Consider the following 16,113-nt stretch of genomic DNA (forward strand, 5'->3'; position numbering starts at 1 on the left):
AGTTAGCTCAGTTAACTGAGTTAAGTCCAGTTAGATTAGTTCAAACAGTTTGTTGAACTAATTGTGAGTTCAGTTAGTTAATGCATGCATGCATGTAACTGTTGCACTTCAGATAACTAAATATTCTCTCATAAATAACTCATGCATGTCAGTTCAGTCAGAGACCCAGTTGAGATTAAAGGAAGGGACAATGTACTATTAGTTGGAGGAATTTTCCTATATAGGAAACTCATCCATGTAGAAGGAATTATCTCCTTCAGGATTGCACAGTTACTTCTGAGTTTGATGAGTTGTGTGAGAGGTGAATTCACATCGGTGGCAACATTGGACCCCAGGAGAAACTGCACAAGGAAATAGGAGGCTTGGAGGGCAGAGGAGAAGGTTTGTGAGAAGCCTTTGACTGTCTATGAGCAGTAGTTGGATTGTACTAAGAGAAGGATAGCTTGTGAGCTGATGCTTTGTGTAATTTGAACATATTTCCACTTGTATGATAATACAGAGATTGGGGTTTTTAGTTGAGGCTTTCCCCAGAGTATTCTTCTATGTTCATGTGTGATTGATTTCTCTTCATCTGTTATATGTGTTCTATTTGATCTTGCTCATAATCGATTAAGCTTCCGCAAGTCTGTTGTAGAAGTATATCTGGTATTTTGCTTTAGTATATTGCATAATCTGTTGATCTACAGTGGGAAATTTCTACAGTTCGAGCATCCATTAGGTGTAAATCAGGGGGTTGGAGCCCCCTTCAGTTGTAACTGAAAATGATGGAAGTTGGAGTTTCCTATTGATGTACTTATTGAAGACATATATTAAGAAGCGTTAGGTGGTTTTTCTCCCAAAAGGGTTTCCACCTAAAAATATCTGGTGTCTATTATCTTGGTTATGTGCATTGTTGATGTTGTTAATGATTGTTTGTGCTTAACTAATGTTAACTATGTTTAATGCTATGAAAAGTTAAAAATACTAATTGAAGAAAGAAATATTGATTCACTCTCTCTCAGTATTTCCAACAATTTTTATGTTATATTTGTTTATAAATTATATGATGAAGAACCATTCAATGAACATAGTAACATAATTAAGTAAGTAGTAATGGAAGCCTTGTTAACACGATGTTGATTTAATTATGATTACATTATGTTATAAGTTGGAAGCCTCGATTACAGGTTGTTTTTTATGTCTGTGAAGAAGGGTTGATGATTCTTGATATAAGCTAGAAGCCCTAATTTCAGGAACATTAGGTCTTATGTTTGTGTGTTTAAGAGGTCAAGTTGTATGATTGACGTATGAATATATTTAATATCCAGATTGCCTTCTTAGAAACTGATGGATAATTGAAAGCTAAGTATCCAACAAATGGAGGTGTATTCATAGAATGATTCAGTTACTTGACAACTTTTCTTATGGAAGCCCCGATAAGCAGAGTATGTCAATATTATCAATCCTACAAAATGATGGTCAGAGGCAATTATATTTTAAATGGAGATCAAGTGGTAGCTTGAAGTTGTGGTGGTGAAGAAAGATCAGTTTCTATGAGATTCTAGAGTGAGTGTAAGTGCCGATGAAGACCAACCAGACAAAAAATCAACGTTGTAATTTGTGATTTGACATGTAAGCATTAAAGGAGGGACTTGGAAGTAATGCTTTCATGTGTATTATAGGTTGTCATTGTAAGTCTCGAGGTGTTAATATAGAAGTTCTTGTTTCCTATGTGTATGAGTTGTAGTTGTGTCATGTCCGAGTCATAGATCCACTTTCTTAAGATCTAGATGTGTCGAAATTAGTAATTACTATATATGTAACCATTGTGATCAATATATAATTAAATAATTTATATGTAACAAAATACTATCTCTATTTTTTCTAAATAATCTCTAATTTTATAAAATAATATGTTAAAACAATAAAAATCTTAATTAAAAAAACATGATACCCGGCTCGGACAAGTTGGGATGATAACCACCCGTTTAATGGAACTAAGAGAACTATGCTAACCATGTTCTTCAGGAAACCTAACAGAATCGGGATCGCAGGGATAAGTATATCTATTATTATCTATGTATTTATGCCTAATGACCCTCAGCACCTAACGTCTTTATGCTGTTTATTGATGACCGAGCCAATAAGCGGGGGGGAAAGCCTCCAACCAATATTGACCCCCGCCCAGTTCCGTGCCAGGGGGAGGGAGCACCCTCAAACCCGATAGCAGGGAGGGAGAGCTACATCAATAGTGAGTGAATCTCCAAACTAAGGGTATAGGAAGCGTGAGATATGGGAGAACCGAACCACCGAAGGCATTGGATTATCTGCCCCGCCCGTATCGAGTGCGGAAATAAGAAGCATAACTAAAGATACCACGGTAGGTAGCAAGAGCGGGGTCGGAGACCATAGAATGCGGAGATCCATTCAAGGGAAGGGGTGGATCCTTGAGTGGAAGGGCCACTATAGAATGAATCCGGTAGGAGTGCCGCACCTGCGTTATTCCGTTTGGGTGGAGTGGAATCAAAATAAACCTTCTCCATAAATATAAATATGAGTATTTGAAAATAAAACTATTCAACAAACCCAAAAAAACATGAACTCAAAATTATTAACACAAAACCCAGAAAAAAAATAAATAAATATCGCATCTAATTTAAGTCACCCTAAATTATAAATATGAGTATTTGAAAATAAAACTATTCAACAAACCCAAAAACATGAACTCAAACTTATCAACGCAAAACCCATATAAAAAAAAAATAAAAAAAAAATACCCATCTAATTTAAGTCACCATAATTTAAGTTATTGTAAGAAAGTCTAAAACATATAAAAATAACATACATCTAAAACTATTAGTTAAAAAGATAAATTATTAAATAAAGAAAATACACACATGGACTTCTTCCTAAGAAACAATATTATTAAATAATAAACAATATTTTCCATCTCCATATTTCTCACCAAAATCATATAACATAGATCATAACACCATATATTAAAAAAAAAACACTTTTTTATTTCATCTTTCACCCTACACCTTCATGATTTCCTTCATCATTCACAATTATGGTCAATACTTTTATGGTCAATACCTTTAAGTCACGTGTCCCACTCAAAAAAACACATTAAACCAAAATGACTATAACAAAATTCACTCAATTTCAAGAGTCTCTTTCATAGGGATAATCACTAGATCCATCTAATCACAATCAAGGCATTTTTCATGCCAACATCCAATGAATGTATTATCTTATATAAGTGCTCTAATAGGTACCTTTATTGATTTGAATTGACTAATTTTAATATAGAAATTCTTACAAATTATAGGTTTAAATTAAAATAAAAAAGGAAATGTTATATCATCACTGTAGTATTAAATATTATAAATAAAATATTTTTTAAATTTATATATTAAATATATTTTTAAATAAATAACCAATATGGTAAAAATATTTAAAAGATTAAATTTGGTAAATTATTTATTTATATAAAAAATGAATTATTGAATACATGTAAATTATTTTTAAATATAAAATTATAAGAAGGTTTAAATCATATTACTGAATATAATATAATTTATCTTCAATTGTATAATACTAAATCTATTTATACATTCAAAAATATATTTTAAATAACAAAAAAAATAACATTTCATTATATCATTAAATTCAAACTTAAAATAATTACACTACACCATTTACCCAAATTTTCTAAATATAAAAAAAAATACATAATATAATTTTTCTTCTTTTCTTTCTTTTATTTTTTATCATACAACATCATATAATATGATCTTCATTATGCTTTCTTTTCAAAGATGAAAGAGAAAACCCCCTTTCATAAAAAGAACAGAAAGGTATCCTTCAATCATGGATCTCCAATTTTTATCCACCTAGAGCTTCAAAGAGCGTGATGAGGGCCATAAGCCCATAAATTGTCTAGTTAGGCCTCTCTCTTCTAGTCTATGAGCCATTATGTGAGATTGATTGGTATGAACTGCAATTTCGAGGTCATCGTCTGATTTCTTCACAAAACATCGATATCAAGATCAGGTGGAGGAGGTGGAGGGTTAGGCCCTCTAGAACCTAAAACCATTAGCTAGGTAACTAAGGTTTCTTAAGTTCTTTCCCTAGTTTGTTAATATCACATAAGCCAACCAAGTTTTACTATATATTCTTGTTAATAGGAGGACATGAGGGTGGAATTTGATCCACATATGTGTATACATGTCATAAAACCATTTAATATAGTTTTTTTGCGTGCAACCACATGTTTGACCACCACCTCAAGGCGTCCCCATGGCTCCAGGTTAGGCCCTCACTAAAATTGAACCTTGCCCAATGGCGAAAAAATCCTCACTTTTCACCATTGGATCCAACTACTTTAGGCATTATGTTTTTGTTACGTTTTTAATTTTTTAGCTGAGACTTGGTGATACAATTTTTTGTGAGATCGTGGTTTTTTGTTGTTTAAACTGGCATTTTTGAATGCATAAATGGGTTCAACATTGTCAAAAACCCCAAAACATTTCTATTATGTAGATTTCACAACTCCTAAAACTTGTGATTCCAACAAATCTATGCTAGATTTCAAGCAAAATTGCCCCAAAAAAACGACTTGAAAGGTCTAAAATATAGAAGATTAGGACTACGACATAGTAAATGGTGCAATCTAACTATTCTATATTCTTGCTTTTTAAGCCAAAATCTCATGATACAATTTTTGGTAAGATTGTGGTTTTTTGTTGTTTAAAATGTGTTTTGGATGCATAAATGAATTCAAAACCGTCAATAACCCTAAGAACACTTTGATTATCTAGGTTTCAAAACTCAAATTTATGATTCCAACCAATATATTCCAAATTCTCAAAAAAAAAGAAAAAAAGAAAAAAAGAAAAAAGAAAAAAGAAAAAAGAAAAAAGAAAAAAGAAAAGTGAAAAGTTTTAGATATGTCAATTTAATTATTCTATATTTTGACTATTTTTAACTCGAATCTAATAATATAACTAATTTTAGATATGTTAATTTAATTATTCTATATTTTGACTATTTTTAACTCGAATATAATAATATAACTAATTATTCTATTTATATTTGTATTTTTTTACAATAAAAAATATATATTTCTAATCTTCTGCCTTATTTCTCTGCGGCTAGATCTAGATCTAATCTTCTGCCTTATTTCTCTGCGGCTGGGTTCTACAGGCAAGTAAAATATGGCTCCCAGCTTCACGAAAATAGTTGCTCGCTCAGTTCCGTCCGCTTCTAGAGGGCAAGCTCCTGCCCATAATGTCAGTGAAGCCCCGACCCCCACTGTCTAGGTGGTCCAGGCCTCACTCGATGAGGCTTTAAAGTTTTCTGAAAGTGCCCTAATCTGTAGGTTCAAAGGTTTTTGGCCGCGGCTGACAGCTCTCCACAACTGGATCTCAGAGGTATGGAAGCCTGTCATTTCTGATGAAATTAATATCTACCCTTGTGCTAGGGGTTTCTTTATAGTAGATTTTGAAAATCCTGAAAGCAGACAATGTATTCTAGATTCCGACCCTTGGTTTTGGGAAAACTCAGGCCTATTCATGAAGCCATGGAATCCATCATTCGATCCCTCAACAGCAGTCATAACCTCAACACCAATTCAGGTGAGATTGCCAGGCCTACCCTTGTATCTCTGGAATCTCTCCTCGCTAAAAGCCATTGGAAATGCAATTGAGAAATTTTACTGCAGGTGCCCAGAAACAGAGGAATATGCCAGAACCATCTATGCACGCATTTGTGTGGAAATGGACTTCAGCGCCGGATTCCCAGCAGAAATAAACCTAACAAGTAAAGACTATGTGTGGAACCAAAAACTCGATTATGAAAGTGTCCTCTTCCGATGTCAATCCTGCTTTGAGACTTACCATCTAGCCAAAAAGTGCCTAAAAGCCTCTCAGAAAAATTCTGCTAAAAAAAACCACTACAGATCTACTTGGTGGGAAGGAGCACAAAAATAACACTACATTGTCATCAAAGAAGAATACTCTAGAGAAAACTCTGAATCATAAGAAATTGGGCAAGAAGGAAACAACTCTCAAGACAAGCAGGAAGAAAGCCCGATCCAACAACAAAAAAGTGAACTCGACAACCACTCAAGCATCAACAGTTATGAGGATTCGAATAGCGCACAAAATAATCTTCATTTAACAACAAAGCAGATCTCCTAGACCAAACTTCTTCTCCGACTATCTTCAAAAGGACGAACACAATAGATCGCGAAGCTAAGACACCAATGTCCCAAGAACCAGAAGAGATGAAGGAGATGCAAGATAAATGAAGTTGGAAGACTGTAGAGAAAAAAAGAAAGCTACAACACCAATCTCGCCAAGAAAGACGAAGAGCCAGACAATTAAAAACTAAGAAAATTATAGGTCCGATAGACCAATTTGGTCTCAGTGGACGGTAACCACCACCATCATCATCATCATCAATAACTCATGGTCAATCAACCCATTACACTTTTGATAATCAATTTATATTTGTAATTTTTCTTTAAAAAAACCTAGAGTAAATCCCTAATCACAATTAATTACTAATCACAATTAATTAGCTTTTCAGTTTATAATTATTATTTCTTTTTCTTAGTATATGATAGAAGTCATGGTAAATTTGACTAGGAATGAGACCTATTATATTTACATAAATAGCCAACCCATAGATTTAACTCCGTATTGTTTTTTATAATTTACAATATTCACTTACTTAAAATAAATTAAAACATATTTTTATTACCTAAATTACTATAATAAAATTTATTACCACAAGATCATTTAAAATTGGCATTTAATCTCAACTACTACTTCGTATCTTTGAGAAATTATATCTTAGTGAATAACTCGCATTAAACCCTGCTTATTAGACCTAAATACTATTTAAAGAAAATGTAAATTTGAAAAAAATACAAGAGCTGAGCTAGCGGGGAGAACCCACTATATAGCCAGCGTATTTAATATTATGAGAAAAATCTCAGGCCGGAATTGAACACGGGACCTCTGAATTCTAATAAACAGATGGAGCACAACCAATCGCGGAGTTGTTGGTCGGGGTTTCGAATCCCATGGGCAACAGAAGAAGCCGCTCCGGTGACTTCGTCTTTCTGGGACAGATTCTTCTCCAGCGGCGTGTTTTGTGCGGTGGCAATCACGGTATTGTGTGGTGTGTACGCCAGCAGATTGAGCGGGGGCTTGGTCTTCTGCAAGAAGAAACAAACCCTCGCCAAGCGTTCTAAGCACAAAGCCTGCAGCTGTTCGTGCTCTTGCAAGGCATTTGATTCGTTTAATGCTTGGACCAACTGTTTGGTTAACGGTGAGCGGGTTGAGAGGTTATCACAGCACCCTCCGGGAGCGTCGATGATGGAGCAATTGGTTCCCGAAATAACAACGCATGCTCTCAGTTATTTGGATTATCCGAGCTTGTGCCGTCTCTCTATGACGAATTCTTCCATGCGCCGGGCGGCCAACGACGATAATGCCTGGAAAGCCCTCTATCACAAGGTAGCAAATTAGTCGATCCTCAATTTCTGTTAATTAATTGAATCCCAAAGATTTAGTTTTTCAAATTTGACCGAGTACAGTTTTTTCTGTGAATTTTTTATCTGGCAAAGTCCAATTTAACGAATAATAGTTCTGTTCAATTGCGCTTTTCATCAGGGTGTGGGGCTTGTTTAAATGCCCTTGTTCCTTGCACCTCGCCACGCTTTGGTTATATGAAGGTGCAATTTTTTTTTTTTTTTTTTTTCTGAGCACACTTGTTCCTTGGAATTTTCACCTGGGTAAAAACTTATTCGACGAATGATCAGTTCCTGAATTATTTTGCTAAACTAGGGTTTTATGGTTTGTTTAAATGCTCTTGATTTTTTCAATTGCCCATGCTTTTGTCATATTACATCGCAGTTTTTGTCTGAGCAAACTCTAATGCCTGGAAAGCCCTCTATTACAAGACAGCGAATTAATCGATCCTGAATTCTCGTCAATTAATTGAATATCAAAGTTTTAGTTTGTCAAATTTGAGCGAGTACACTTTTTTTCTGTGAATTTTTCATCTGACAAATCCCAATTTAACGAATAATAGTTCTCTTCAATTGCTTTTTTCATCAGGGTTTAGGCTTGTTCCTTGTTGCTTTCATCTCGCCACGCTTGTGTTGTATGAAGGTGATTTTTTTTTTCTGAGCACACTTGTTTTCATCTGGGTAAAAACTAATTTGACGAATGATCAGTCCCTGAATTTCATTGCTAAACTAGGGTTTTAAGGTTTGTTGCCCACGCTTTTGTTATATTAAGTTGCAGTTTTTGCCTGAGAAAACTCTCTCTAGGTTACTTAAGTGAAATTTTGATCTGGGTAAGGTGACAATTTGACAAGTGGTCAGTCTGTTGAATGATGTCGTTAAATTAAGGTTTAGTGTATGTACAATGCTCTTGTTATTTTCAACTGGGCAAGCTTCTGTTATATCAAGTTGTAGATTTTGTCTGACCACATTTGTTTAGTGGAATTTTCATCTGAATAGATCCCAGGTTTGACGAATGATCACTTTCTCGACTTATACTTAAATTAGGGCTTAGTGTATGTCAAATTGGGCATGTTATTCCAAGCTCTAGGTTTTGGGTTTTCTTCTTCATTTGTCAAGTTAAGCTCACAAGGGCCCAACCCTTGGCTATGTAGGTGACAAGACCTGAAATAATCCCATTATATCCTTATTTTGGCATTTCTTAGGGCTGAACAAGTCAAGGAATGGCTAGACATCCTTGATATTTGTTTGAAATGTAAGGGATCCCTTGAGGATGTTGAGGACATCCCCAATTTCCTTGAGGCTGGCTCATGCCGAAAAGGGATCTTCCCAAGTCATCCAAGCTATGTCACAAGGTTTGTTGAACTTCAACCTTGAGTTTTGAATTTTGGTGAATCTTAATTTTTTTTTGAGGTTTGGTGAACGCCATCAAATCTCATAGCCATTGACCGAGTCCACACATCAAAGTTCATAACCTCATGTCATAACTCAAGCATGCAATCTATCCTTGTAGTTTCCATGTCCAGGATACGTTTTTAATGTTTATTGATATTGGCTTCTTATTATTTTATCCTATATTTTATTTTAAAGTTGATGGAAATGAGGTTGATGTGATTGGCTTTTGTTTCAAGTTGATGTAAATTGTCTCGACCTAAATGGGGTGGGATGCGAACTATGCTTGAACAATGTGTTGGGGAATGGTTATTGATGATGTGAAGCACAAGAACATGAACCCTCTTCATCGTAGTCTAAGCCTCTTTGAACAATCCTATATCACAGCGATACAAAATCATGAGCTTGATAATATTGTTCTAAAAAGTGAATTCCTCTATATTATGCTTAGATGTGTTAATTCTTGTATTTCATGCTCAATCCACCATCAGTCTCTTCACATTCTCACTTGCCTAGAAATTTTAGTTTGCAACAAGATTGGTACTAGGGATAAATGACCAAAACCCCATATCTTTCGAACTTGATAACCAATGAGACTAATGTTTTTGGTGAAGGAATTAAATTTATGGGCTAGGATGTATGTGTTTGGAAAATTTCTTGTTGGACTATATCAATCTAGTTGGTTTGCAAGCACACACCAAATAGGGACCAACTCACACTCAAAACCAAAAGTAAAAAGGAGGGAAGAAAAAAAGGTTGTTTTGGTGCACATATAAATACCAACTCACACTCAAAACCAAAAGTGAAAAGGAGGGAAGAAAAAAAGGTTGGTTTGGTGCACATACACATAAAAATAAAATAGAGAAGAAGATAGAGTGCAATAAAAAATGCCTTATGCATATGTCAATTTAGTCGACATAATTGATCTTTGTGTTTAATATAACCAAGGTATGTACATTTTATTGGAAACCTTTTGTTTATTCCTCTTTTAGTTGTTCTTCTTAAATATTTGTTGCCTAACTTTGCATGTATTGATGATTGCCATCTTCAATTGAATTGATAACCACACATAAAAAATAAAATAGAGAAGAAGATAGTGTGCAATAAAAAATGCCTTATGGATATGTCAATATAGTTGACATAATTGATCTTTGTGTTTAATATAACCAAGGTATGTACATTTTATTGGAAACCTTTTGTTTATTCCTCTTTTAATTGTTCTTCTTAAATATTTGTTGCCTAACTTTGCATGTATCGATGATTGCCATCTTCAATTGAATTGATAACTTTCCACTTTGCCCGTGTTTGAGTGATTTCTACGAGTAGTGGTTGGTGTGTAGATTTTGAAAGTGCCATTATCAAGGGGAGATCGTACATGAAGCAAAAGTGCATCATAATGGGGATCATCATGTTATTCATTAGATTTATCGTGGTTGGATTATCTCTATATTTTATCATCTATGCGTGCTTTCCCAAGACATACATGGTGTGATCATGGATGTGTTTTCATGCACAATGAGTACATAGCCCTTGAATATGTAATTTGGACCAAGCAATGGAATCCATTTGTTAGGAAGTAAATTGGAGGACTAAATGGGGATTTTACATGGGAATCAACAAGAAGAGGTAATTGTAGACGAGGTTTGGAAGGTGGTTGAAATTTGACTTATTGCACTTGGAGCATAGTTAATGCCCATGTCATCATGAATACCAATTTGTGAGGAAGATGGTTTTAATAATACCAATTTGCTTGAATTAGGATGCAAGTGTCTCTTATAACATTCTAGTCCCTCAAATATAGGGAACTTGGGTAAGGAGTGTTCAAATTTTTTGTTAAATTCTTGAATTGAAGTTTTGTACTAAAAATAGCTAATAAGTTAGATGAGATAAGGTGTTGCATAATTGTTTTGAAGTTGTTGCTTAAGGACTTAGAGGAATCTTTTCTATATTGAGTCTTGACTTCATTAAGTCGCAAATGTTGCTAGGCAACCATTGACCCTCCACCCCCTCCTCCCCCCAAAAAAATGGAGAAAAAGGGCTTTCAGATGATTCTTTGCTAAATGGATTTTATCGAGTATGTCTTTCATATTAGTTGTTGTATGATGAAATTTGGTGACCTATTTATTTTAATCTATAAGTACATTAGTATGAAGATGAGGATATGGAGTTGTTTGGGTGGAGTAGACATGGGTTACGAGTTTCTTGCTTGTTTGATCCATTGCCTCTTTTTTTTTTATGCAAAAATCTCTCATTGTTGTAATTGGGCTATTTTTTTAGTATAAAAAGCATATTTGGGGTCTAATATTTTTTGCTGATATGTTGGAGGTTCACCATGCGACCAAAGTTCACATGTTTGTTGAGAGTTACATAAAATGCTTAGATGAAGAAATACCCATAACATGGGATACAAGATTCACTCTCATGTGCGCTCTTTTTTTCTTTGTTTTTGTGGTTCAACTTTGTTGAGAGTTACATAAAATGCTTAGATGAAGAAATACCCATAACATGGGATACAAGATTCACTCTCATGTGCGCTCTTTTTTTCTTTGTTTTTGTGGTTCAACCATTTTGTACAGTCTAAGGGAAATTTAAAATTCATGTTTTCAAGAGTAATAAGTAAGGCCGTCATCTAAACATGCTACAAATTGGCCCTTTTCTGGGAGCTCAAAATAATGAGAAGGAAATTGACATTTTTGGCCTGAAATCCAGCAAGAATATTTTTGGATTATTATATCAGATGTTAACATTGCACAATCTGACTGCAATAAGGATATTCAAAGACCTCTAATCTATTCTGCATCGAAATCAACAGTTTCATCAATCCAAAATCACAAAATTTCCAAAGATTGCTTCTTGGATTCTGGTGATGGCAAACTGGAAAAAGTCAAAATTTTAGAAGGTTTAAACCTCCTTCATAAATAAGACCCTTAGGATTACTAAAGACTATTTAAGAGATAATAAACCATGAATAATGTTTAAAAAATGAGGCACTAAATTAAAATCGAAATAGGTAGAGGATTTTCCCTTAGATGAAGAAATATTGAGCTTAAGATGTAATATGAAACAAGAATGTAGTACGACATTAAAGGGGAATCCTAGGAGCTGACATAAAATCTATGTATAGTGATCACTAAGATGGGTCTAACAACTGCCAAAAAACCAAAAAGGTGAGTAGGACAATAACATCGGGTAAAGTGACTTGCAAATAAATGTGGAAAAAGAATTCTTTGGGGAAAAAGCTTCTAATTTTAATGAGAATATGCTAATTGTGGCTTGAGCTAGATTTGCAACAGAATTTGGGGCACAACTTCAATGTTGCAACATTTCCTCTATTTATATTGAAGGTGGCTTGTTTGGGTGATATTCAAACAATGATTTGCCAATGTGCAAATTTAGACCAATGTTATCAGATTTGGACCAGTCTTTGAAATGTTGACCCTAACAATGTATATTGGACTGGAACCGGGCAAGAAAACCAGTCAACCAAAAAATATACAAATTTTGAAAAAAAAGAAACACACACACACATTAATGTGCATTCATATGAATTCTAAACTTTTTATACACATACGCAAAGTTCCTTATTATATAGCAAGAGTGCATATAACCAAAATAGCACGAGTGCAATATGTTTTTGAACCAAAATACATCAACAAAGAGGCTCTGAATGGCCTCTAGAGTCCGAGAATAAAGATAGTATGATAGTTCTAATGAGTAACTAGGTAGAATCAGCATCCTCCTCATCCTTGTCCTCAGAGTGACTGGACTCTTCAGTGGGATTTCAGCTTGATTCTCCTTTTGTTGCCCCCTTTTTGGTATTATGTTTTGTCCTGTATTGTTTAATTAGTAAAAAGGTGAAATAAATGTAGAAAATTACTGGCATATTGCACATTCTAGAATGTGAAGAGCAATGGATTCTAGGATGGATCAATCAATACGTTGTAGACTTTAAAGCTGAAACAAATTTAGAAAAACACTGGCATGTTGCACATTCTAGAAAGTGAAGAGCAATGCATTCTAGGATGGATCAATCAATACGTTGTAGACTTTCTTCTTGTAAGATCCAAGTTTCAACGAGTGTGAATCATTTTAAAGAATGTGGTGGTATTAGGAGGGACAATTGTGGTGCTCATGCAAAAAGGAAACTAACTGCCTTAAAAAGGGGGAAATGTGTTGAATGGTGGGTATATGAAACAAACTGGAAAAATTTGTGTAAAATTCCAAGAAAACTATCATGATATGTCAAAGGAGATTGCAATCAAGATCAGTGTCGTAAAACTATGTATCGACAAAATGTTGGCAGGGCCAGTAATTCTGGGAACATATTAGCAAAACTCAGCAAGCATAAACTTGGATCTGAAAACTCCAAAAACTTGAGGACCTGTAAAACTTGGAAAACTTGGAAAAATCACGAGAAATTGGAGAGGTTTGCAACACTGATCAAGATTGGAGCCTTACTTTGGAATTTGATTTTTCAAATAGAAAACAATAATGTTGAGGTTTAACTCATGCATAGGTGCCTGAGATGAAATTAAAAGGTCCTAGAGCGTAAAGTTGGTAATGTTAATCCAACTTGAAGGGAAATTATGCCCATCTCTAGTTTACTGTGGGCATCTGGTAACTTATGAAGCTTTTGATGACATTATTTTGCTAATGCTGCTAGAATAATTCAGTGCTGAACTCTTCTTTAGGTGATCTTTGTTTATGCAAGAACAATCAGGAAGGATATCTATGTTTCATTACTGCTCAAACTTACTCTACTGTGGAGGCTTGATATATTTCGATCTCAAAAGTTGGGTGAAATCTTCCTTGTGTGGGTCCCTTTTCTTCTGTTTAATTGTAAAATTTTCAATATGCTTTCTAGTTGTTTCATCATTCATGCTCAGTGAGAAGTCTGAGTGAAAACAATCCCCCCAAATTGGTCAGGTAAAATACTGGAAATAACAAAAAATGCAGAGTTTCAAAGGACTGTATGCAGTTAAGATTATATTTGCAAAGGAATACTTTGCAAATACTCATATTCATTTAGAAATAGAGATAGAGCTAGCTGGTTTCATATCTCAGTTTATAATACAGATTTCAAGGTTTAAGTAGTAAAGTCTCCTATAATGACATCTAATAATGATGTTCACAATCAGACATGGATATATAATATTGTTTCTATTAATCCATGTCTTTCTGTTGCTTTAAAGATTATTCCTCTCAAGCATTATCACTACAACCTTTTTTGTAATATTTTGCATCCAATCTGGAATCATCAATTTATTTAAAATATCAGCTCCAAGGGAAACTGATGAATGACTGATGCTCTAGTAATATCCTTTTTTATGTTAATCATGAAAATAAAGGGTTGTGGCTCCACTACTTGCATTGATTGTTTAGCTCATTTGGATACAAGCATTATCTTGAATTTTGATTTGTTTCTAACCTTTGAATGCATTTTCTAGATTGAAAATCCTTTCAATTCTACGAAAAATTGATTGCAGATTGCACTTCTTTTAATGAATGGTTAGGATCCTGTACTAATATCAATTGGCTTTTGTTGTCAGGACTTCACGACAGAGCAGGGTATTGTCTCCCCACCTAATGGCTGGAAATCATATTATGCAGCAACAAAAGCTGTTGTAGATGTGAATGCAGACTACTACAATATTTTAAGGGCAAGAAATATAGTGGAAATGAGTCGCCTCTGGCTAAGGGCAGATTATGTGAAGTGTGTTCATCCACGTGGTCTGCTTTTATCTGGGTAAGATTTTTTACAATTGACGATTTGATTTATTAGGATGAATGGAAGGTGAGATGGGGAGAAGAATCACGAGTCAAATTTTTAAAATAATCACGAATTAAATGACCACACAATTGAGTAATCGAACAAGAAAAGTTAAGGATCAGGTCAATATTTTGCTGTCCTTGCTGCCCTTTTCCCTTTGCTCTCTTCGCTCATGAAATGCTTTATAATGGTCTGGATATGGTTTGGAAGACTTAAATAGTTTAGTGGCTCCTCTTTTAAAGGAAAACAGTATTTTTTTGTTGGTTCTTTCTTTATTTTTTTCTTTTTTAACTGGTGGGGATAGCCCCTTTGAATAAGGAAAAAAGGTATGTTTTATGTTTTTAAACTGGTGGGGGCAGCCCCATCAAAGGGGACTGCAGGATGTTTCCTCAGGGGCCAAGGGATACCCCTGTGCGGTTAAGGGATGTTCCAACATCCACCATGATAGGGGTTGTCTCTTTTCCACTGCATCAGGGTTGGGTTGGGGAAGATTTTGACCCATCTCCCTATCCTGAAATCATTCAGGATGTGGGGGATGCATTACCCCCTTGTGGTCTGGTCCTTTACGCTGTCGATCACTTAAAATTTGATTGTGTCCGGGCAAAATTTACATTTTAGGTTTTGATTCATTCAGAAATGGTTATTAATTTTACAGGTATGGTGCAGTAATGCAAAGTTGGGAACTAGCTTTCAACTGGAATCAACAATATGAATGCCAGCTAAGTGATATACGGGTGAGGGTCATTGGTGACATGGCATGGGTAACGCTGAAAGAGTATGTTAACGCTGCTTTAGAGCCATTCCTGGTAACAAACATATATGAACTTCATGATAGACAATGGTTCATGGTTCATCATCATAGTTCACCGATTCTTGAAGCTGGTGCAGCTGACCATGGCATATTTGGAGGATGAACATGCTTGAGTTGTAGCATTGAGCAGGCTAAAAGCAACTTGATACCTCCTCGAGGCAGTATTTAACCGGTGGATCTTTTTTTCCCACATCCTTCTTACCATTCTGATACTATTCTTTGACTTTTGTTCACTGTTTTGCTCATATATTGACTTAAAATGCTTTCCTTCTATTATAGGTGAGCAGGAGGTTTTGTTTGGGTAGTAATCTCATTGTATGTAGTTCAATGTAATCCCAATCTCCTTCTGGAGTAAATTGTATGGAATGTGAACATCTCCGGGGAAGCTCTATCAACCTAGCATATGCATTTTTTGTAGACGTTCTGCGGCTTAAGATTATGGTCTCATGTCAGTAAAGGTCTCATGGTAAATATATGGGCAATTTTTGTCACGGTTTGTTGTGTATTCTGTACAAAATTCTTTCCAACAAAACCTTGTTTTACAAGCTATACTGGTTCAGGTTAACTTTTTTTATCATTTGGGTATCCTGTCAAATCGTTTTCAACAGTTGCATTTTCAGT

The 16,113-nt window shown here is 34.9% G+C and overlaps 1 protein-coding gene across 2 annotated transcripts; it reads left to right on the plus strand.

Annotated features, from left to right (window-relative positions):
- Positions 1 to 6,922: 6,922 nt before the first annotated feature.
- LOC149185421 (Nuclear transport factor 2 (NTF2) family protein) lies at positions 6,923 to 15,911 on the plus strand. Of its 2 annotated transcripts, XR_016257380.1 has the most exons (4): positions 6,923 to 7,508; positions 14,461 to 14,657; positions 15,337 to 15,664; positions 15,772 to 15,911. XR_016257380.1 is itself a non-coding variant. In XM_089417939.1 (3 exons), exons 1-3 carry the CDS (start codon positions 7,026 to 7,028, stop codon positions 15,593 to 15,595), a joined length of 939 nt encoding a protein of 312 aa, XP_089274065.1. In that variant the 5' UTR covers positions 6,923 to 7,025; the 3' UTR covers positions 15,596 to 15,911. The 2 variants fall into 2 exon arrangements, 1 of the variants encoding a protein (XP_089274065.1); XM_089417939.1 differs by having other exon boundaries at positions 15,337 to 15,911.
- The last annotated feature ends 202 nt before the right edge of the window (positions 15,912 to 16,113 follow it).

The sequence above is a fragment of the Pinus tabuliformis genome, chromosome 3_2 (assembly GCF_031772625.1).
Source record: "Pinus tabuliformis cultivar Carrire ecotype Pingquan chromosome 3_2, CPIR1, whole genome shotgun sequence".
Lineage (NCBI taxonomy): Eukaryota > Viridiplantae > Streptophyta > Pinopsida > Pinales > Pinaceae > Pinus > Pinus tabuliformis.